At 40.0% G+C, this 23485-nt stretch overlaps 2 protein-coding genes across 3 annotated transcripts in view; one reads left to right on the forward strand and one right to left on the reverse strand.

Moving 5' to 3' along the window:
* SERPINE3 (serpin family E member 3) overlaps nt 1–19438 on the forward strand; it is a 20365-nt gene extending 927 nt beyond the window's left edge. Inside the window, 7 exon segments of the mRNA XM_017542453.2 lie at nt 3104–3337; nt 5463–5672; nt 6626–6824; nt 12493–12593; nt 18712–18798; nt 19262–19374; nt 19376–19438. Of these exon segments, the coding sequence (XP_017397942.2) occupies nt 3104–3337; nt 5463–5672; nt 6626–6824; nt 12493–12593; nt 18712–18798; nt 19262–19374; nt 19376–19438 (1007 nt within the window).
* A 654-nt stretch (nt 19439–20092) lies between these two features.
* The window catches only part of INTS6 (integrator complex subunit 6), a 90402-nt gene continuing 87009 nt past the window's right edge, over nt 20093–23485 (reverse strand). For both annotated transcript variants that reach the window (XM_017542451.2, XM_017542452.1), the window contains one exon: nt 20093–23270. In XM_017542451.2, the coding sequence (XP_017397940.1) occupies nt 23177–23270 (94 nt within the window). In that variant the 3' untranslated portion in view covers nt 20093–23176. The remainder of the gene's footprint in view (nt 23271–23485) is intronic.

Raw genomic sequence — 23485 nt, forward strand, 5'->3', positions numbered from 1 at the left:
CACTCAGTCTCTCCAGCTCACCCTCCTGCTCACACTCACACTCACTCTCTCTAGCTCACCCTCCTGCTCACACACTCACTCTCCAGCTCACCCTCTTGCTCACACTCCTGCTCACACTCATATTCACTCCCTCCAGCTCACCCTCTTGCTCACACTCACTCTCTCCAGCTCACCCTCCTGCTCACACTCATATTCACTCTCTCCAGCTCACCCTCCTGCTCACACTCANGCTCACCCTCCTGCTCACACTCATATTCACTCTCTCCAGCTCACCCTCCTGCTCACACTCACACTCTCTCCAGCTCACCCTCCTGCTCACACTCACACTCTCTCCAGCTCACCCTCCTGCTCACACTCACACTCACACTCACTCCTTCCAGCTCACCCTCCTGCTTAGGCTACCTGGGAGGTAGGGAGCTCAGTTCCCTGTGGCGTGCACATGGGGAAGAGTGTCCACTGGACAGGTCTGTAAGAGAAGGCACTCAGACTTTGGGATGTGATGACCCTTGCATTCTAAGGTTCCCTTCTAACCTGACAGGTTTTGTGGCAATGTTTCAGTTTCATTGGACACACCCTTACATAGTGCATTCCTAGGTGCCAGGCAGTGCTGGAGGCACTTACAAACATTAATTGTCACAACCACCCTGTTGAGGCTAATCACTTTACTATCATCCCAACTTTAGAGATGAGCAAATAGGCATAGAGAGTTGAAGCAACTTGCCCAAGGTCACAGAGCCAATAAGTGGCAGAGTTGGGACTCAAGCCCAGGCTTTCTGGCTTCAGAGCCCATGCTTTTGACCAACCTGCTTTCATAAATCTGTGACTTCTAGCCAGTGCCAGATCTGCCAGCTGATTTCTGTGGATTATGTATTTTAGAACAGCTCTGCCGGCAGCAGCGTGAGTCTTCCAAATGCCAGGTCAGCTTCCCCTGCCTACGCTCAGCGCCTCAGCTCAGTCAGTGCCTGGCCTCAGAACCAAGATACCAGCTCCAGCTAAAACAGACACTCATGCACACAACTGTTTTCTTCTTAGACTAGGATCTAGGAATTCAGCAAAGAAAGAAAGAAAAAGGCTATGAGCTCCGCGGCCCCACGTTCATTCCAAGTGGAAGGAAGCTGTCCTAGGCAGGGTCATCCCAGGACACTCCTCACCCCGTGGGTGGGCAGGGCAGTAAAGCCCCACCGCCTACACCTGGGTGACACTGAGCACCTTTATTAATTTGTCTGGGCCTCTGCTCTCTCACCTGTAAAATGGGGACAACAGCCCTCAATTCACAGGCCTGTTGAAAGCATTCAGTGTGGTCAGGTGTGTCGCATGTTCAGCACAATGTCTATGAACACAGTCAACCTCCGCCAGTTTTTACTCTGTCATTGCATATTCTGGTGGGTCTAAAAATGTTCTTCCTGTGTGCAAATGTGCATGGACAAACTAGGCTAGGGCAGAGACAAGATTTCACACAAAAATTCACTTCAAGCCAGTTTACTCTGCTATTTTAACATTTCTGACTAAAAGGAGGCTGGTCCCCTGGCCCAGAGAGGGTCAGAAGACGGAGAGGAGAAATCCATGACCATTCCTCAGGTCACCCCACATTATGGACCAGGGAAGCATTTCAATTCTCCTCTGCAGACAGCCAGCATTCCTAGGAATGTGAACTTATAAATACATATGACCTTCCTCAATAGAGTGAAATCTGATTATGTTTTTTATCCATTTTTTTCTTACTACAATCAAAAGCAAGCACTTAAGTTAGGCTGATTCATGAGATCAAGATTCTGAATCAGTCTTTTGCAATTGCAGATTCTCGGAAACAGCTTTGATAGTGAACATTTTGTGGACAAGTGACATCTGCCTGCTATTGTCCTCTGCAGCCTTGTGGCTGGGGGCCCTGGCCAGGGTAGACTCGGGGTTCCTTTGCCTCCAGAGAACATTCGCCAGGAAACTTGGGGGTCTGCTGCCTCCTGGCTTGGCTTTTGTAACATGAAGGGTGTCAGAGTGGACAGACCCTAAGTGAGTGAGAGTTTCATCCTAGTGACAACCAGCTAGAGCCAGGTAGTGCAGGAAAAGATACCCAGCATTTTGTCTTACAGGAAGGGTTTGTGGATAACTGCAGGGCTGTGCCTAAAAGGGAGTAAAATAGCCTGAACAAGGGGATTTAACTTCTGGAAACACCCAGCTTGCATGTGTCGGGAATGGGAAGCTTGGGGTATACAACTGTGTCTGGACTCACCAGTGGACGAGAGCCCTCATTCCAGCTATGGGATGCCTGGGGGAGCTGCAGCTTGTGAATAATAACATGAACACAAAATCCACTACTGATTATGGAGAGAAGGAAGCTATCTCCTGTATAAACAGTAAATAAATAGAAGTCCAGCTGCCATCCATGAAGGTAGAAGCTATCGACTCTCTCACATGCTTATTATTTCCTTGACATTCTTGCAGCCTCTCACTGATATTAATAACACAATCTGTCTGCTGGATCTTAGGGAGAGCAGGGACGGGAGGAGTTCTTACCTTTCCTCTGTATTTCTCAGATTGAAAGCATAGTTCTACACAAGGCTGAGTCCAAATGTTACTCAGGCTCATGACAATCAGTTGTGGGAATGGATTTAAAGCCCTGTACAAGACATACTGACAGCACAACATTCTGGCCACCGCCCATCATTGTCACCGTGACATTGCACATAAATCTCTTGATGTTGTGTTTGAAACCCCGTCACCCTGCACATTGGATGGACCTGCTGTTTTCCCAGCCCTAGCTAGAGTTTCTACCCCAGCACACATCAACCTTCCTCAATCAGGAAATTAAGGGCGAATAACCTCTATTCATCTAGAGGATGTTGGTAGTGTTTTTCTGTTTGACTTCATTGCAGCCTGATTTCTTTCAGATCTAGCACGGTTTCTTCCCAACTTTTACTTGGTGGATCCAGGCGGATTCCTGAGCACATTAGCCATGACTTTTTCAAACTCGCTATGCATAGTAGATGAACCTTATGAGCAAGAGTGGAGTTGCTGGGGTTCCATCTCAATGCAGTGTGCACTGGAGGTTGTGCTAACTCCTTACTCACACTCACCATTGTCAACTTATCCAATTTGGTTTCCACAGACCAAAGGGTGAAAGATTTCTTGCATGCTGTTTATGCCACACTACCCACCTTCAGGCAAGGTGGTGAGATGGAGCTGGCCTGCAGCCTTTTTGTGCAAATGGGAACACCGCTGTCCCCCTGCTTTGTGGAGCAGGTCTCCTGGTGGGCCAACAGCAGCCTGGAGCCAGTCGACCTCGGTGAGCCCAACAGCACCACCATCCAGGCCAGCGAAGGGACCTCTGGACAGACTGCAGGTAAAAAAACCGTCCACCTCAACAAGGCTAAGCCAGAGGGCTGCAGAGACAGAGTCTCATCACTTGTCAGAGACATGGTGCTCAGGCCACATTCAATTACAGCAGCAGTTTGTCCTCTTGGGAGACCCTATCCTTGAATGACAGGGGGACACTGAGTCCCTTTCTGCCTCTCTTCCTGCTCTGACCCCCCCTCACACAAATATACACATGGGCACACACACACACACGAGCCACGAGAGCATACAAGAACACAGAAGCGTGCTCTTCAGAACCTCCTACCTCAGAGGACCCCGCAGGCTTTGTCCCATGCAACTGTCCCCCCACCGAGCTCTGCTGTCATCTATAATAAACCACCTGTGATAGCAAAATGCAACAGGAGCCAAAAAAAAAAAAAGTGCTATCCTGGGAATTTAGGTTAAGGAAATAATTTAAGAAAAAGTTACACACAATAAAACGTTTAGCTCAGTGTAACTGAAGAAAGAGACTTACAAACAGCCACTCTGCCCCGCAATGAGAGGTAAATCAGTACAGCACAGCACCTGCATGCTATGCGGTTGTAATTATGATTAAAGAGAATTAAAATTATGAACACTTACTGAGTGTTTATTTAGTTAGCACTGCTCCAAGTTGACTATCTCAGTTCACCCTCACAATAATCCTAAGGGGTAGGCACTATTACTCTCCCCATTCTATAAATGGAGAAACTGAGGCACAGAAGGCTCAGCCTCCTGCCCAGGGTCCACATGCCAGGATTCTAACCCAGGTGGTCTGGCTCCAGCACCCTTAATCATTTCAAAAGTTTCACAGCAATGTGGAGAACATTCAAGAACCAGTGTTGGTTAAAAAGCAGGCTAGGAAGTGATATGTATACTGGGACTGAATGGAAAACAAGAGTGTGTGAACAGGGATGGCAGAATTACATGCAAAAATTAACATCTTTTGGGATGAGGTTCTCTCTCCCGCTGTCATACTTTACCATGTCTTTTCAATTTACTTAAATATGTTTAATTCCCTGCTCAGCTCCTTGTGCTGCCAGGTCGTAAGGCCAGAGAAGCAGCTCCCAATACAAGCTGATTGTCCTTTGCGAAAAAGGGGCAGCTGGCGCAGTTGCTCGGAGCAGAGAGTCCGGAGCTAGGCCGCTTGGGTTCAAATCCAAGCTTTCTATGGCGTTGCTGAGGTTCTATTTCAATGCACTGTGGATTGCATTGATGGCTAAGTGGATGGTGGCTTCACCCCTCGTAAGTATGTGACCTTGCCCAACTTTTCTGAGCCTCAGTTCCCTCATCTGTGAAATGGGGAATAACAATAGAACTGTTAGGAGGAGTTGGTGAGGATTTGCTAAAGTACTTAGAACAGAGCCTAGCATAAAGTATGTGTTTATTAAACAAATAAACAGCTGGGACAAAACTACCCCTTTAACGGTGGTCGGCCTGCTCCTCTTTCTGGTACTGCATGAAATTTTAACTGCAACCCTCCAAAGACCATACCTTGAATATTGTCCTCTAAGCAGAGGCTCAGTGAGAGATTGAGCTCAGCAGCGGGGCATGGTGGGGACTGGGGATGACACTGGGCAGCATCTCCCATGTAGCACACACTCCTTCCAAGGGTCTGCCCTGGGAGAGAATGTCTAATAATTCCTAGGAAATGGCCCCAAGCAGAGCCAGGAGCAGCATCCCAACCTGTTCAGAAAAGAATAAAAATCAGGGTCTTCAGCAACAGCTGGATACACACATGTCAATTTGCAATTAATAGATTTTAATGAATACTCTACAAACCCGACTCCAGAGATGCCTCACTCCCCCCACCTCCCCTGAGTGGTCACGCAGGTGTCAGGACTTCTGAGGTCTCACTTTCCATTTCCCTCTCCACACTCTCCCATCCCAGCAGGGAGTTGAGAGCAGCTCCTGGTGCCTTGGGTCCCTGGCAGCACAAGTAGCTGAGACAGGGAGTTAAATATTCTTAAGTAAATTGAAAAGATATTGTAAGATGGAGAGAGAGACCACCTTATGCAAACAGACCTTAATTTTTGCATTTTAACTCTGCGCTCCTTGTCCACACACACACTGGATTCGGTTCAGTTGCAATGCACGTTTAACCCACAGTCCCCTTGCTTTCCTGGTTGCAGGTGAAGGCCCCAGTGAGGGCCCTCGTGGCTGGCCGTGGGAGCACGTCGGTGCAGCATTTGCTCAGCTGGTGCTTGTGAGCACCATGTCTTTCCAAGGCACTTGGCGGAAGCGATTCTCCTCCACAGACACGCAGATCCTGCCTTTCACCTGTGCCCGCGGCCTTGTCCTTCAGGTGCCCATGATGCACCAAATGGCCGAGGTCAACTATGGTGAGCCCCGCCCCTACTGACTTGCCTAAAGGGAGAGGAAGCCTGAGAGCAGGAGAGAGGAAGCCAGGTCCCTGCTCCTAAGGGATCAGGCTGTTTCTGCAGGGTCCATCTGCTGGACTGGGCATGTGGCAGAAGGAAAGACTAGGGTGCCAGGAGACTTTAGAGAGCAGCGTTGGACAGTGTGCTCTGACAGGACAGTGAGGACACAGATGTGGAAGATAAACCCAGTTTCATGCTTGACATTTCCTCCCTCACTAGTAGAGTTTGGACCAAACTGCCACCCTTGGCAGGCACAATAGGCCTGGGTTGAATTGGCTGCTCCTTTGAGACCAGGTACAGTAGTGCCCTGTACCCTTATCCATGATTTTGCTTTTTGAGGTTTCAGTTATCTGCATCAGAAGATATTAAATGAAAAATTTCACAAATAATTCTCAAGTTCTAAATCGCACGCCTTCTGAATAGTGTGATGAAATCTCCTGCCGTCCTGCTCTGTTCCACCTGGGACATGAATCATCCCTTTGTCCAGCATCCCCAGGTTGTCTACAGTACCCCCATGTTAGTCACTTAGCAGCCATCTCAGTTATCAGATCAAGAAAACGTAGTATATACAGGGCTCGTTACCAGCTACTGGAGTTCTTGGAGCATATCTGCCAAGGACAAGGGGGCACTACTCTATGTGGTTCTGCACATGCCATCGTGGCCCTCATACCCAGCCCTACAGAGCCTCTGACTCTGTCAGGTTTCTTAAAGGGTATCTTAAAGACTCTAGGTCTAGGATTTTGTAAATGGCCATATTACCCAACAGTCTTTGGCCCTAAACTGCCTCCTGAGGGTGAGGTGATGCTTTGTTTCATTGTTTCCAGTCCTCTGAGCCAGCCTGTCTCAGGGTATGGCACTGGTTGATTCTCCTGGCTCCTGGGACAAAGCTGACCTCTGATCCACTGCACCCTCAGGTCAGTTCCAGGACCCTGCAGGCCATCAGGTGGGGGTGCTGGAGCTGCCTTACCTGGGAAGTGCAGTGAGTCTGTTCCTGGTGCTGCCCCGTGACAAAGACATCCCCCTGAGCCACATTGAGCCACACCTCACTGCCAGCACCATCCATCTCTGGACCACCAGCCTGAGGAGAGCCAGGATGGATGTGTTCCTGCCCAGGTGAGCAGCTGCGTCCCCCTTATGGGTGCTGTGCAGCCAGCACTCAGAAGAGCCTGAATTTGGAGCCAGGTGGTCTGCCTCTAGGGTCTGTGCTTAGCCACTGGGATGACTTGTTTAATGTGTACCCCGAGAGGTTAGGCCAAGAGGAAGTGACCCTAGAGTCTGAGTCCATTTCAGAGTCACCCCTGGCCAGCTCACGGCACAGACTGAAATGAACAAACTTCCCAGAGTCTTCCCAAGACAAGATGTTCTGCCTTCGCTGAGCTGGACCGGAGGCCCCCAGGGCCCCTGATCCTGTCTTAGGCCACAACTAGTTTTTGAAGAGGAAATGCTCTGTGGTTCCCTTGTAGGAACATATCCCAAATCTTATCCCATCCTAAGAGTATACAACTGTCATTTTCCCAAAACCAAAGAGGTAAGATGACTTAACGTAACTGAACAAGTACAGATAAAATTCTGATCAGAAGCCAAATTAAGGCATAAAAATTTGACACTTTAAGTCTCTATGCAGAAGGTTCTCACTCTTTCTAAAAGGAGGTGAACTCTGCTTTAAGTAGACCCAATAGGTACAAATACAAATCTCCAAAAAGTGAAGTGGTGGCGTTCTGTTTTGGTTTTTCAAAACAAAATCTATTAGCAAAACTCATAACTTTACAAAAAGATTCCTCTTAGGGCTTCTTTAAAGAACAAGCTTCTGTGATATATTTGAAATCAGAGTAAATTTATAATCAATTTTTGACCAGCATTAAGCAAGGAATGTTGTCCAGTAGCTCATCTTCTGCATGTGAATTCTCCATGCTACTGCCCACTAGCCACCTTGGCCTCCCTCCACTGCCTGGGCTCCCAGTAGGCAAAGACAAAGTCCTTGGCAGTACTCCCTCAAGGAGTTAAAAATAAATCTATGCACTGGAAGGAAAACATACAAAGAGAGACCCAGCAAGTTACGAGCCAAGGTCTAAAGTCAGGTCTGGCATAGCCCAGGGCAGAAGGTGCACTTAACTCTAAGGTAAAGTATATCTCTCAAAACTAAATATTTGGACCCCAAGCCAAAGCACAAAGACGGGTTATTTCAACAGATCTCTCAGGGAGGGAGCAGAAGCAACCCTAGTCTTCCTATTATATTTGAGAGAAACTCGGCAAGGGAAGGAAGAGGAGCGTTCCATGTCAAAGTAGAGAGAAAATGCAGGCTGGTGTGGGAATTTGCCACAGTCTTTTTGGGTTTAAGAGACAGATGGTGGGCCTCATCCTTGAGCAGCTCTTCCCTGGAAGAGACCCCAGGGAAATGCCCAGCTCCTAGGAGAACTCTCCATCATCCTGATTCTGCTTTTATAAGTCTCAAGCCCTCAAGCAGTGATCCTGAAAAACGCTGGACGGCAGGGAAGGAAAGGCAAGGCAGAAATATTAGTAACACAATTATTAGCACTTAACCTCATTCTGATAATTTTTAAAAATCTCCTTAAGACTACTCAGTCTGCTGTTCAAGAAGGATAGAGGTTTTTGGGAAAACGAGGTTATTTCACGAGTAAACCTAACAAAGTTTTTTTTTTGCTGTTTTTTTGTTTTTTATTTTTTTTTAGAAGGAGTTTTGCTCTTGTTGCCTAGGCTGGAATGTAATGGCACGATCTCAGCTCACCGTAACCTCCGCCTCCTGGGTTCAACAATTCTCCTGCCTCAGTCTCCCAAGTAGCTGGGATTACGGGCATGCACTACCACGCCCAGCTAATTTTGTATTTTTAGTAGAGATGGGGGTTTCTCCATGTTGGTTAGGCTGGTCTTGAACTCCCGACCTCAGGTGATCTGCCTGCTGCTCGCCTCAGCCTCCCAAAGTGCTGGGAATACAGGCGTGAGTCCCTGTGCCTGATCTTTTTTTTTTTTTTTTTTTGTTTTAAATCCTTTGGGGAACAAAATAGAAAAAGTAAACATTGTCTCAGGTCTAGATTTAAGCATAAACTTTGGATCATGGTAGACACAAAGTCACCTTTTAGGCAGAAATTTACCTCTCATTCTCTCAAATCACTCATTCTCCTCTTAGTATGACCTGATCTACAGTCAGCAGGCATTTTTCATTTCACAAGAGCAAAAAATTTTTCACACTGTGGGTAGCAATGTAAAATTGTGATGTGCTATGAGATGTGCTTTCAGGCTAAACATCACCTTTAACCAGTGCACTAGTAGATTCTGGATGAATTATGGTCTCTAGCTTCCAAAGTAACGCTTTATTTATAAAAAAATTTAAAAGTACATAGGAACTGTTAATCTTCATGAGGGACGCTTAGCATACTAGAGAAATAATCAAGAAAACCAAGAATGTGTTATGGATTATTTATCATCACAATCATGTAATGTCCCACAAGAAAGACTAATAATGTCAAACATATATGTAATGAATAAAACATTTGATTATTAGGCCACCACAGAAAGCTGAGCATGAGTTTTTTTTTTTTTTTTTTTGATGTTAGATATAACATAGATCTTAAAATCCACCAGATTCCACGTATCCAAAATAAGTTTTGCCCTTCCTCCAAGGAGCTGCTGATCATCATGGTGTGTGGTTTATGCTTTTCTATGTTTCTTTTTTAAAAACGTCTTCATTACTGTAGCTTTGTAGTGACTTTAGAAATCAGGAGTGTGTCTTTCAATTTTATTCTTCTTTTTCAAGATTGTTTTAGCTATTCTGGGCCCCTTGCATTTTCATATAAATTTTAGGATTAGCTTGTCAATTTTTGACCAAAAAGCAGGAGGGATTTAGATAGGGATGGTGTTGAATCTGTAGATCAATTTGGCAAGTATTACTTTCCAACAATATTAAGTGTTCTGAGCCATGAACTCAGAATCTCTTTCCTTTCATTTAGGTCTTTGTTTCTTTCGACAATGTTTTGTAGTTTTCAGTATATAAGTCTTGCACTTATTCTGTTAAATTTATTCAAAGTATTTTATTCCTTTTAATGCTATTGTAAATGGAATTTACATTAGCAATTTCAGTTTCAGATTGTTCTATAGTTTGTAGAAACAACTGATTTTTGTATCTTGATCCTGTATGCTGCACCTTTGTGAACTCATTTATTAACTCTAATAAGTTTTCTTTTTTTCTTTGCGTGTGTGTGTGTGTGTATTCTTTAGGGTTTTCTATGTATACGACCAAGTCATCTGTGAACAGAGATAGATTTACTTCTTTCTTTCTAATCTGGATACCTTCTAGTTCTTTTTCTCATGTAATTATCCTACTCACCCTCCAGTACCATGTGAAATAGAAGGAGTCAGAGTGGACATTCTTGTCTTGTTCCTGAACTTAGGGGAAAATCTTTCAGTCTTTTACTGTAAAGTGTTGTACTAGCTATGGAGTTTTTGTAGATGTCCTTCATCAAATTAAGGAAGTAACCTTCTAGCCAAAGTTTGTTGTATGTTTGATGTTTGTTTGTTTTTATTCATGAAAGGGTGTTGGATTTTGTCAAATGCTTTTTCTGCATCTCTTGAGATGGTGATGTGGGCTTTGCCCTTTATTCTATTAATATGGTATATTAAATTAATTGTTTTTTATATATTGAACCCACTTTGCATTCCTGGGATAAATCTCACTTGGTCATGGTGAGATTTATATAGTGCTGGATTCAATTTGGGCTAGTATTTTGTTGAAAATTTTGCATCTATATTCCTAAGGTATATTGGTCTGTAATTTGTCTTTCTTGTAATATCCTTGTCTGATGTTGGTAAAGGGTATTTTTTTTACTCAAGTTATTTTTGTAGCATTTCTTCTGGATCTGCCTTCATAGCCATACAAGACTCTAATCACTCACAACCCATACAATCATTCTAATCTTTTATAGTAATACCTCATTTTTACTGCTGTTTTCGTTACTAAAAATGATACTATCCAGTTTTATCACCCACCATAATCATCATATTTGGTTTCAAATAGCCCTTGATTAACTCTCGATATAATTGAAAAATAACAAAAAATCACAATGGTAACAGTAAGTGTATAGGCTGTGCTGGGGATTGTTCTGAGCACTTGACAAGGATTCATTCATTTAATATTTACAACCCTACAAACACGAGTTACAATTATGCTCATTTCACAAATGAGGACACTAAGACAAAGAGAAGTAAGTAACTTCCCCCTGAGGCAAAGTAGCTAGTTCCCAGGTAGTTACTTGATCCAGGATTCAAACCCATGGCAATGGATTCCCAAGTCCATGCCTATAACTACTGTTTCAGCATTTAGAGGTTTGAAAAAGGATGTGTTTTCAGTACTTAAGAAAATTTTATAAGGAATGTTCCAAAAATTTTTTGGAGAAATGTCAGCATACTTAGAGAAAATATATTTCTTTTTTGGAAACTACTCTGAAGATTCAAAATATACCTTTATGGGAAAGTATGATACTTTTGTTTAAAGTATGAGTCACATTGTCTTGTATAGCAATGAAGACCTTTGATATTAAATGGTCTTGTTAAATATTTTTACTCTCCTGCAAGTTCTGTATTATTTTTAGAAAAATACCATCTAACTTCCATTTTGATCTTTTTATTTTCAAAGAAAAATAATATCAGCAGCTCTTTTAAAGGATCCTTCAACAGTAAATTTTTAATATGCCTTGTCCCTGGGGAAATATAAAATTGGTATACTGATTCTTTGTGCTCAAAAGGCTTACTAGGAAAACCAAGGTTTTAAGTTGCATTCTTTTCCCACTGTGCTCCAAAGGCATAAACTGCACACAGCAAATACAAAAATATATTTTATCTAGTATAAATACTCTATTAAATAAAATATTCTATTAATTGTCAATTATGCAATTAGTCAATAGCCTCTTTTCTGCACCTACTATATGTGAGATGCCACACGAGATGGGAGGTAGCAAAATGTAGGTGATTAGAGCATGGGCTCTGCACACACAGGCTTGATTCGAATCGAGGTCCATCACATACTCATTATGTCATCTTGGGCAAGTTTCTTAAACTCTTTAAGTCTTGATTTTCCCATCTGTAAAATGAGGATAATAACATAGTTATATAAAGGTGAAATAAGATAATGCACATAAAGTTCTTATCATAGTGTCTAGCATAATATAAGCACTCATTAAATATTAATTCTTATTAAGAAATAGAAATGGAGCCCAGCACAGTGGGGCACACCTGAAATCCCAGCTATTTGGGAAGCGGAGGCGGGTGGATCACTCGAGGCCAGAAGTTTGAGTCCAGCCTGGGCAACATAGGGAGACCCATCTCAAAAAAAAAAAAAAGTGTAATTAAAAAATAAATTGGGATAGCCACTCTTCTCAGGTAGTTTACAATATCATAAATGATGCTAATAGGAAGCAGAATGTTCTGTATATCGTCAGAGCAGAACAAGGTGTTAATGGGGCTTTAAGAACCAAAGGTCACAAAATAGCTGAAGAAAGGAGGAGGTAACAACTGAAAAATGGATAACTAAAAGAAAATCAAAGGAAATGGGAAGACTTGGAATGAACAGTAGGAACAAGGGTACAGAGGTGGGGAAGAGCCCTGTGTGGTCAGATTAGGGCTATGGCAAGGTGCATGGAAGATGAAGCTGGAAATAAATCTGGTGGTGCGAGCCTGACTTCCAAGTTAGGAACTTTGGACTTCACGTGGTGTGTATGAAAGTACATCGAGTGAGAATTTTGAAAGTTGATGGTTTGTTTTTGCTTTTTAGGTTTAGAATCCAAAGTCAATTCAACTTAAAAAGCATTTTAAATTCTTGGGGAGTCACCGATCTTTTTGATCCACTCAAAGCTAACTTGAAAGGAATTTCAGGTAACAACAGTTCTTCCAAATGTTCTAGTCTTGTGTTTGGGGCAGTTTTATCATACTTTGATTGAGAAATTATCATTGCCACAGAGCCTGCAGTGGTAGAAAATCAGAGTCAACATTATATAAAAGAATATGGAAGGTGCTCTGTTTTATATAAGAATGTGTTGCTTCTGATAACGTCAAATTTGGGTTAGACCTTATGAAGAAGGGATGTTTCTTCAGAACTTAATCATGGTTTTCAGAGACCACCTTCACTGCGGGGTCAATGTCCATAGTACACAGTAAACTGACTGTCCCTTTACCCGTCATGACTAGGGGTGTACCCAAGGCATTAATGCAGCAATAGATTCTTCATTATGACCCTGCTGTCCCGCCAGCTTCACAGTCACCTTTTGTTTCTACACCCTTTTCCTCCCTCTTCCTATACCTCCTCTGTCCTCTTCTAATAAGCTAGTCTTAAAACCTTCTCTCATCTGTCCAATTTCCTTTCTTCAAATTACCCATGCTCTTATAACCTTGCCTTAAAATATTCTCCTTTCCAGCATCCCTATAGAATTTCTTTGCACATAGTTGAATTGCTACTACCAATCAATAGGTACTGTTTGTTTGTGATATGATAGGGACTTTATATCAAAGATAAGCAGGGAGTGAATGCCAGAACCTATGCTCCACAATTCTCTCAAGACACCATGGGCTAAACTATTGCCAACTCAAAGGCTCAGGTTTGTTTCTACTCTGGAAAGTAAATTATTTGTCCAAAGATGATACTGTAGCTGGTATTTCCATTGGCCTTGACATTTCCCTTACCGAAGAGCTTGAAAATCACTATTTTGAATTCTAGAACTAGAATTCTAATGTGAATTTTTCTAAAGTTTGGCTCAGAATCTTCCTTTTTAAGCAATCACAGAAAAATTGAGATTTTGATCCACAAGAGAAGTCTTGATTTGGGCTTTAGATGTGACCAGACAGATTGACAGAGTTACTTATCAAATAAAACACAGGAATGAGAATCTATTCTAGAGAGTTTAAAATCAAATAGCTGTGTACTGATTGCCTAAACACGCAACGACATATGCAAAGCAATGGTCAAGTTTGGGCACAGTGTCCACAACGATGCTTGGCACACAGTTGGATACCAAGTAAATATTGTTGACTTGGTCAAATGACTCAAACAGAAACTTTCCTTACTGACACAGGCAAATCTGACATTTCAGGGAAAGGAGGAATACTGAAGTGAAAAGATCAGAAGGCAAGGAGAGAGCAAGGGATGAAGAACTTAACAGCGTTCTATGTTTGATAATATGCAAAATCTAATCAGTGTTGTCTTGCAACTCTAGAGCTCAGCCATGGCATCCCTGTTGTTGATGGTGATTCTATTCTTTTGATTATTAGAGTTCAAAACTTTAAGGCCATTCTTGACCTTTTCTTTCACACTACTATATTCGATTAGTCACTAGGGCTTACTGACTCTTCCTTCATAACTCTTAAAGCTCTCTCCTTTTGTGTCCTAAAAGTATATCCTAAAGTGCCATCAACCCTGTGTCCTCAAACAGGACTGATCTTAACACACATCGTGTAGCTTCCCTATTGATAAAGACTTCCAAGGTAGCTCCCCTATTGGCAAAGACTTCCAAGGTCCATAAACTCCTCTGGCAAGATCTAATAAGTAACCTAGTTTTAAAAGTACCTTTTTTTTTATACCAAACCTCTATTTTTTTTTTAAAGCCATTCAAATCTACTTATATTTGTTCAAACCAGCAGAAAGGTAGGCATAGGCAGGCGGATCTGGCTTATTTAATAATGATCAAGCAGTTATCATGTGCCAAGTGTGAAGCTAGCATTCATGTTTCCTACTGACAAAACTTGCCAGCCTGATAATCTTCTCTCATGAAGTTTTGTTCCTCTAGAGCAGGGGTCAGCAAATAATGGCCTACTACCTGCTTTTCTAAAGTTTAATTGAAACATAGCCACTCTCATTCATCCATAAATCATCTATTTAGCAGGCTGCTTTCCTGTTACAACAGCAAAACTGAATGTCGAGACAGACACCATATGGCCTGCAGTTACTAAAATATTTAATATCCAGCCCTTTATAGGAAAAGATTGCCAACCAAAGTATTGCTTCTTAATGTCCTTCTTTAAACATAATCAAGAGACTAACCACTTCTCTGCCCAAATGGGCTTTCAACTTTATTCTAGAGACAGGGCCACCAAATCTCTCCAATAAATAGTTTCCTCATTTCTAAAATGGTGGTAGCTACCACCCACCACACATGTTAATTGTAGAAACAAAATCATATACATATAGCATGGCATCAGCAGAGACCTTGCTAGAGAGTAAGTGACCAGAAAATGCTGGCCTCTCCTCTCTTCTTCCAGTTTACAAGAGCTTACCAAGCAGTTTTGTACTATTGATGAAGTCCAACAACCACAGCAAACATTTGGCCTTTTGGTCCCAAAGCCAAGAATCATTTTACTCAAGTTCTCTTTCCCCATTTACAAGTCACTCATTTCTTCCTTCTTGGGATCAAATTTTTTTTTTCCTGAATGACTCATTCAATATTATTTCAAGGCCCAACTGAAACTAGAGTGTAATTTCCCCCCAGTCTCCTTGATACTAGATGTTATGCAGCTTTTAAGAGTAAGTTTCACTCACACTGAAGATGCCAGCTACAGATACTCTTCTTAAGCAATCCCACCGGCTTTAGGATCAGCAGACTTTGATATAGACCCATGCCTCCTAGTTCACAAAATACTCCTTGTGCACAGACTTGAAACTCTGAAGAAACTATCTTGTTCTTGGCTTTTATAACTGGGTAGTTTCCAATCTCTGCTCAGTAAGAAGTACAAGCTCTCTGTTACTATGACTTAAATGAACCAGAGTTGTTTGGTTGAGTATGGAAGTATATTATATAAGTTAACTTATGCCACACCAGATGTCTGGTCAGAATTGTAATAGAAAGAGTTACGAAGTGGACTAGAAGAGACGAATGGAAAAAGCAACTAACCACAGCCTAATTTCAAAGGCCATCTCGGATTCTTCTTAGCACTCTCTCTCTATCCTGGGCTGGGTGCTATGTCTCTCTCTCCCTTGACACGTAGTTTTAGCAACTAAGTGACAAGGTGAAAAAGATAAACTAGAAGCAAGTTCTGGCAATAACATTTTAAAAGCCACTAACTCTGCCTACAGAAAATAATAATAATTGTAAAGCCAAAAGAAATAGCAAATGCTATGTTTATCCTGATTCATGAGAAGCTGAGGATGAAATGTAGGGACACGATGTTTATATAATATGATGGTATGAAGACTTTTAAACCTTTTGAATATGACTAGCCACACACAAAGAATAATGGTCTCCACCAATAAAGCACTGAAACAATCCTTCCACTGAGACTTGGAGAAGACTCATTCTATGACTTGCCTTTAAAAGGTTCTACCAACACCAGTCAGCATTTCCTTACAAATTTAACAAGGTTAAAGAATATTAAGGCCATTCATATAGTGGTGAGGGGTGTCTATTACTAATTCATCCAGCATTTACTAAACACATTTATGTACCAAGTATTCTTAATGTTAAGTTGGGCAAAGAAATACTTAAAATGAATAAGACATCATTTATGCCTTCTAGGAGCTAATAGTCTAAAAAAGGAAGGTAAACACCTATAGAAGAGGTTATGGAAGAAGAGTGGAGAGTATGCTAGAAGGGAGGGTAGGAAGAGCATCACCCCTTTGCTTTGTATATAGAATATATTGTAGGAGCAAGTGGGTTTATGGTGGGCTATAGTTTCCCAAAGTATGTTCCCCAAATGCTAATCCTGTAAATCTGGGACAGAGAATGGTGTGGGTGGTTCCGTGGTTAAATGCTACATATTATAATTATCCTGTAGAGATTCATTATAAAAGTTAGCAGATTAGCAGCTCTAAGAAGTCCCCTATTGAAAACAACAGTGCAAAACTGTTTAGCATATCCCATGTATAATTAATCATAGAACGCTTTTACAGAATGCCACCTATGAACAATCTTGAGAACAACTTCTGGGAAAATAGGGCGTATGCCATTTAATGGCACTAAACAGCTATCAACACTTCAGGGGAGTAGAAAGAGACCAGGAGAATCCCTTTGTGCTTGACTTCTTCTAGGTTGATTTCATTAGTTGTATAACATTTCAATAGCTATTCAAGAAAAAATAATAGGAATTGGTAATACAAGATCAAGCAGGAGGAAAAAATGCAAACTCAGATGACTCCCAAATTCTCATTTTTATCACATATGTTGGTCTTTTGAAACGTCAACTCTTACCAGAGATAAAAGATGCTGATGCTATGGACCTTGGTTTATGGCTGTACAACAAACATATAAATGTCAATTATTGGACCACTCCTATAGTCTGATGGAGAGAAACGATTTAAATGAAATTCTTCAGTTGCACTTTCAAAATACTGAAATAGCCTGGCCCATCTAATCAGATTCATCCACATCAATTGGTCCCATTCTCACACTGCCAAGGTGCCTAGACTAATGCAGACACATTTACTTATTTTAGCTGATAAGGGGTTTCGTAGTGAATCTCTGCTTATTTCACCAACATTCGTTTAAAATGTTCAGACACCATCCCATACAGTAATGTAGTCATGGAGATTAGTACAACCCTCTCATGACTGTCAAATAACGGTTCGTTATCCATAAAGCTCTCTTTGCAACTTTGGCACTGCATTTCAGTTTGCTTAATTAGCTAGTAAGCAGGGCTAATTATTAATAATAGAGAAATTTGTTCTTTTCTTAAAGACCCTACAGAAAAAGACCAACTGCTAAAATAAACCAAATTCTTTCCTGGTTTTAGGACAAGTAACACTAGTGAATGCTTCTATTGATTTTTACTTCCTCTGGCCCTTCCTGTTCCCTTCACTGATGCTGGAAAACAACTGTTCCTTACAGTGAATATAGTCAATTCACAACATCCTGTGCACACCTTACTTACAAGAGGGATGGAATGCCACATATTTATTTTGAAATGGTTTTATTCTCTCATGGCATTCATGGGCTATCTCCTGTACATCCGTGACAAACGCAAACAAATTTAAGCATTAGTCTAAGATGAAACAAAGCTCTCTCACACAATACGTGTACATCAAACTGATTATTTTAATATTCATGCCACAGATACCTCCCAGTGGCATGTTGAAGTTGACTAGCATACACTTTCTATAAGGTGGGAGTGTTTGAGTGGAGTGGAGGGGTGGGATGGGAGTGGGCTTTCAATCAGAATATTCTCAACTCTGCTTTTCAGGTTCGTGATCTCAGATGACTTAATAGCTCACTCTAAAATGAAAGGATTGGACTGAATGATTTCTTAAGTTTCTTCTGGTTCTAAATCTTTAATTTTTTACTGTGTCATGAAGTATCTTTTCATCTTCGGAGCTGTTTAGAATAGTTAATGATTAGCTTATAATCTGTGAAACTGTTAGCACACAGAACATTTATACTAACTTCTCATTTGCTTTGTAGATTCTAGCCCATGAGGCCAATTAATTGCATAACTGATATACCTAAGCATACAGAATGCAGTCATGCAACACTAGACACATACATATTACTCTGAATTGTGCCTCAATAAAGCCTGTAATAAAAACCTGTGACTTTGTCATTTAAAAGTGGCTCTTAAAATGCAGTCCAAAAAGGCATTCAAGGGAAATTCTTCTCTGAAGCTTGCTGAAAATGATTCCCGGGCTACAGAGTTTGCATTTTAACACATACCCAAGTGATTCTTATAATCACTGAAGTTTTGAAAATACTGGCTGATTGCAGTATTAACTAGAAATCATTTTTGAAAATGAATTACTGGAAAAAATAGGGCAGTGCTCTAAATATTTTGGGGGAGATTACATACATTTATTAAAGTTTTGAAAGTTCAGTAACATATTGAACCTTAAGAATTTTCCAAACAGCCACCTGAGCCTCCAGTAAAAACAAAAACAAGAATTTTCCACTCTTTCCCTAGCTACACAGTAAGCAGCATTGGATACTATAAATTTTACAAGTACATTTTAAAAGAATGTGTTCTAAATGTGTTAGAAAAATGTTAATGAGCAACTCACATTTTTATCATTTTCTGGGGTTAGGCCAAGATGGGTTTTATGTTTCTGAAGCGATCCACAAGGCCAAGATTGAAGTTTTGGAGGAAGGCACCAAGGCATCTGGAGCCACAGGTATGTTCATACAGAGAATACCCAGTCATACTGCTCACCCATATCTATGCTTCTTAAATTTACCTAGTTGAATCTTCACATTTCTGAATCTTTCCATAACCCCTGAGGGTTCAGATGTGGTACAGCAGTTTTAAAAAAGGAACACTGAAGAAAGCAAAAAGTTTTTGAAAAAGGATGGGGAAGAAGAGATATCTACCTCATAAAAATCATTCTGGAAGTTACCTTCAATAAGGTATTTATTCCATGGAATGTGTTGAAAACAGGAGCCAGATTGGCTAAGTGGCATCTTTTCTCTTTAATTTTCCCATTTGCACCCCCATCACAACAGTAAACAATGAAATGCCATTAGGATGTTTCGATTTCTTAAAAAATTATGGGATATTTTACTTCACTGCCAATTGAAATAGTGATTTTAAAAAAAATGAACAGAAAATGCAATGGGATTCTTCTTTCTTTCCTATAGCTCTGTTGTTATTGAAAAGGTCTCGGATTCCTATTTTTAAAGCAGATCGGCCATTCATCTATTTCCTGAGAGAACCTAACACAGGTATTATAGTATTTTTTGACAGGATTCAGATAAATTATTTATCATTGTCTCTCTAGCAACAAGGGCTCATTTGTCCACTGTCCCCTAAAATAAGCATTCTTTCTAGCTGTTCTGATGGTGCTTCAGAAGCTTCACAGTTGCTGTCTTATATCCTGAGAAAGGGGACTATTTCATAAATACAAAGGAAACTTATCCTCTGTGTTTTTCACCTCATTCTCTTAGTTCACATGTAGTTAATGTAGATTTTAAAAAATGCTATAGGTTTCTACTTCTGAAAATACTTGGAAAAATCGTGAAAGTAAAATAAATTATAAATCTTGCCTTTTTCTCCCCCCCATTGTCTCCTAGCTTTCTTGGCATTTTAGGAGAGAGTTTTTTCAGGTCACTAGAGTATGCCAGAGTAGTCCTCTTGTGATTCTGGTATTCTAATGCACCTGGGTTTCTATATTGTTTTGTTGATCTTTCTCGAAAATCAAATGTTTGCCCCAGTAGTTTTAAGTCCCACTATATAACCTTAAAGTAATCCAAAGCTCGGTACATCAGAAGGACACACAAATATCCTTAGGCTTCGGCAACACTGAACAAAGTCTTTAAATTATTTCTCTTAATGTTCTTCCTCCCCTACTCACAATTACTTAGCCTAGGAAGGAAAAGAGATTCTCAGTTAAGAGTTGTTGGCAAGTGTAAACAGTGTATTAAAAAGAAATAGGATAGAACAAGACTAATAAAATCAAGCAAAGGTGGATCTACTTTAACTAAACATCAGGCATTACTTTTATTTATGGAGAAAAAAATGTCAAAAGTTAGAATAATGAAAATTATGCATAGTTTTACATAAATTGTTAAGGAAATACTGTCAACATCATTTTATCTGAGAATCATTTGCATCCTGCTGTACCTTGTGCTAGAAATCAAAGGAACACTTTTGTGATGAGAAAGATAAAACCACTCACTAGAAAACAATCTATTTGAGGATTATCTGGAGAGAAAAAGTTCAACAGAATATGTCTTCCTAGTATTTCACCATGATCATCCCAACTCCATATTGATTAGATGAAAATTTATCACCCAGAATAGGCAGCAGAGAGCCTTCTCTTAGAAAAGACATGTGAAAAAAATGAAAGATAAAAAAAAGGACAGGTTTTACTCCCTAAAGAAAGAAACAAGGAGACAGGACTATATTTGAACAGAAAGGTCACTGCCAAAAGCCAACAGCCAATAAAGGTTGATAGGTAAAAAAGAGATTCTGATTTTGGAATTCAACTGCATAAAAATGATGTAAAATCCGTAAACAAGAAAAAGACACACCCCTATTTCAATGGTATGAGTTTTCAGAACTGCCTCAGTAGTCAGAACGAAAACATAAGGATAATCCAAAACCAGTTCCACAATCGACCAGAATTCTAGTAGTCCTTGTGATTTTATTTACCTCTGTCTGGGAGGCATTAACCCACATCACACAAAGCAGTGGCTGCTCTTCTGGTGATGGTTATGGAAGAGTTTAGAAATGAGTCAGCCTTCATTACTCCAAATTGACAAATCTTACTGATAAGAACAACTAATGAATCAATCAGCAAATGGGAAAGATGGGGGACATTAAAAAAAAAATCTGATAACCTCAAGATTAAACTTTCCAAGAATATCATTTTTCCAGCCTTAAGTCATTCAGTGACATAAAGGGCCTAAAAGACATGATGTTCCCCCTAGATGTATTCCCCTTCCCTTTTGGTAACAAGAATTCTACAATAAGTATTTCACTAATTTAACTAAGTACCCATAGTTTTTTTGTTTAAATGAAAAATGTCTGAGAGAGATGGGACATTAACTTTAGTTCTGATAGGTTTCAAACCCTCCTGACCAGGTTTTAGGATGAGGCGAGAGGATAGTGACAGAAAGATGAAAGACAAAAAGAGATGAACAGAACTGCTACTTCTCACCTCCCTCCAGGGTTCATTCAGAAAAATGTATTAAAGGTCACGAGCAACCTGTGAAATAGAAAGTAAAACTTTCTGACAAGGAAAGCTGCTAAATATTGTGATAGGCTGAATCTCCTAAATACTCGTTAAGTATGAATTTTTATCTGAATGACTTCTAATCTCTCCTACTAATCTCAGAATCTAAATAATATATTCTGGATTTTGTGTGACTCTCATTGAATTTAGCAATGTGACTACAGGCAATTACCTTAACAATTCCATCTATTAAATGTTATCTTGCTAAAAAGTATTTGTGTAGAAGTAAACAAAGTTTAAAGAACTGCATATGAAAATACTATATAATATTACATTAAATTCTTCTTTTTCTTGACAGGGTTTGTCTTCAGTATTGGGAGAGTTTCAAATCCCCTAGACTAAATGCATGTTATCCATTTTCATCGATGCTTTTCTTCATAAAGTTATAATTTCACTTTGCTATAACCTTGAAATTTAAAAAATGTTCTGATAAAGTGTAAAAAGATAAGGGTATGTGATTTTCAATATTATAAACCTAAAAATACTTCAATTTTTAAATTTTATGTTTATTTTGCCTACTCTTAATCCAAATCTATTTTGACCTTCTTTTCTATTGGTTACCCCCCAAACCACTAAAAGGCACAGCAGTGATCTATGAATGGTGAGTGAGTCAGGCCATAAGATCGCTTCCTCAGTAAGGATATGCCAGGCCATGTTGAAGTGAGGGTGGAGAATGAATAGTGTGGTTTTCCTTATCCTGTGAAACTCAAGGGGGATACAAAATGAGCAAAGCCATCTTAAAGTTGTTTCCTTTCCATTTAGCTTATAAATAAAATAGAATTTAAGTGTGAGAACAGTAGAGCAGAACAAAGAGGACTCCAATTTGTTGTGGGCTTTTTTGGAAGCATGGCATGAAGCTGCTAAAGGCTAGGTATTTCAGAGTATGTAGTGCACTCCAAACCTACCACTCCCTAGCTAATAGCTTAAACTTTGTGCCACCCACAATCCTAGTGAGAAAGGAAAAGGTTTTTGAAGTAAGGAAACCAGTAACATCCAAAGCTGTCTGTTTTTTAAATAGCTTTTAAAGTATCTGTCTATCTGCACCAGACAAAGTCATTCCCATAATCTGGGCAGAAATGGGAGTATGTTGGCATGGCCAACAAAAACTACAAACATATAGTAAAAAGGCAATGCAGATTATGTAACATGTAATTACAGTTAGGCTTAACAAACATGAACTTCAAGTGGTGTATTTTTCCAATGCTAAAAAGCAAGGCCTTTAAATTTCCATTATTTTAGGATGTTTTAAAATGATTACTTTAAATGTGATTACTTCCTAAACCACACAAGAGTAAAATAGAGCATTTATTGATGGAATAACAAAAGTGCTTTTCTTAAATATTCTTCAAAATACATTTGTACAACTTACAATAATATATCCAAAATAACTGTATATACAAAACATTACCTAGTTTTAATGTATGTGCTTTTTTCCCCAAAAATTACAAAGTAACTTCAATTTTTTTTTTTGGCAAAGTTCAACCTTAACAGAGGTGACAATTTTAAAGGTTGGTTTAAGAAAATAGAACCTGAGGGAAATTGACACGCAAGAGTCAATGACAAGCAAGAGATTTGGAGGAATATTTTTAGTTTGTTAAATAAAAATGTTTTTTAGAGTGATACTTTTCACATTACAAAAATAAACCAAAATGAAGAAAAGGTCACTGTAAAATGATGGAAAAAAGATCTGTAGATTTGCTTTTAGTATTTCAAATAGCCAACAATGCATGTCAGAAAATGAATGCAAGATCACAACAGTCTTGTATTTACTTTGTATTTGAAGAAGATAGTGAAATAAGTGGCCACATTCTATTTTCTTTTAATTGCTATTAATATGGTTGATCTGATTGGCTCTTCGATGAATTTCATCCAAGAAGTTCTCCAGTTGTTCTATTAGCATTCGTTTTTTAAACCTGTACGAAAAAATAAATAGTACTCTCAATTACTTTTTAATGAATAGAATATACCAGTATAATTCTTTTTTTTAAAGACAGAAAATTGCTTTGGGAAGATTTTTCAAAGTGAAATGAAAATAGAAAAATCAATACTATAACACAAAATATGTTGAAAGATTAGCAAATTATTGTACCAGTACAATATTATAATTTGTCCCTAAAACATTCTAGGT

The sequence above is a fragment of the Cebus imitator genome, unplaced genomic scaffold (assembly GCF_001604975.1).
Source record: "Cebus imitator isolate Cc_AM_T3 unplaced genomic scaffold, Cebus_imitator-1.0 Scaffold145, whole genome shotgun sequence".
Lineage (NCBI taxonomy): Eukaryota > Metazoa > Chordata > Mammalia > Primates > Cebidae > Cebus > Cebus imitator.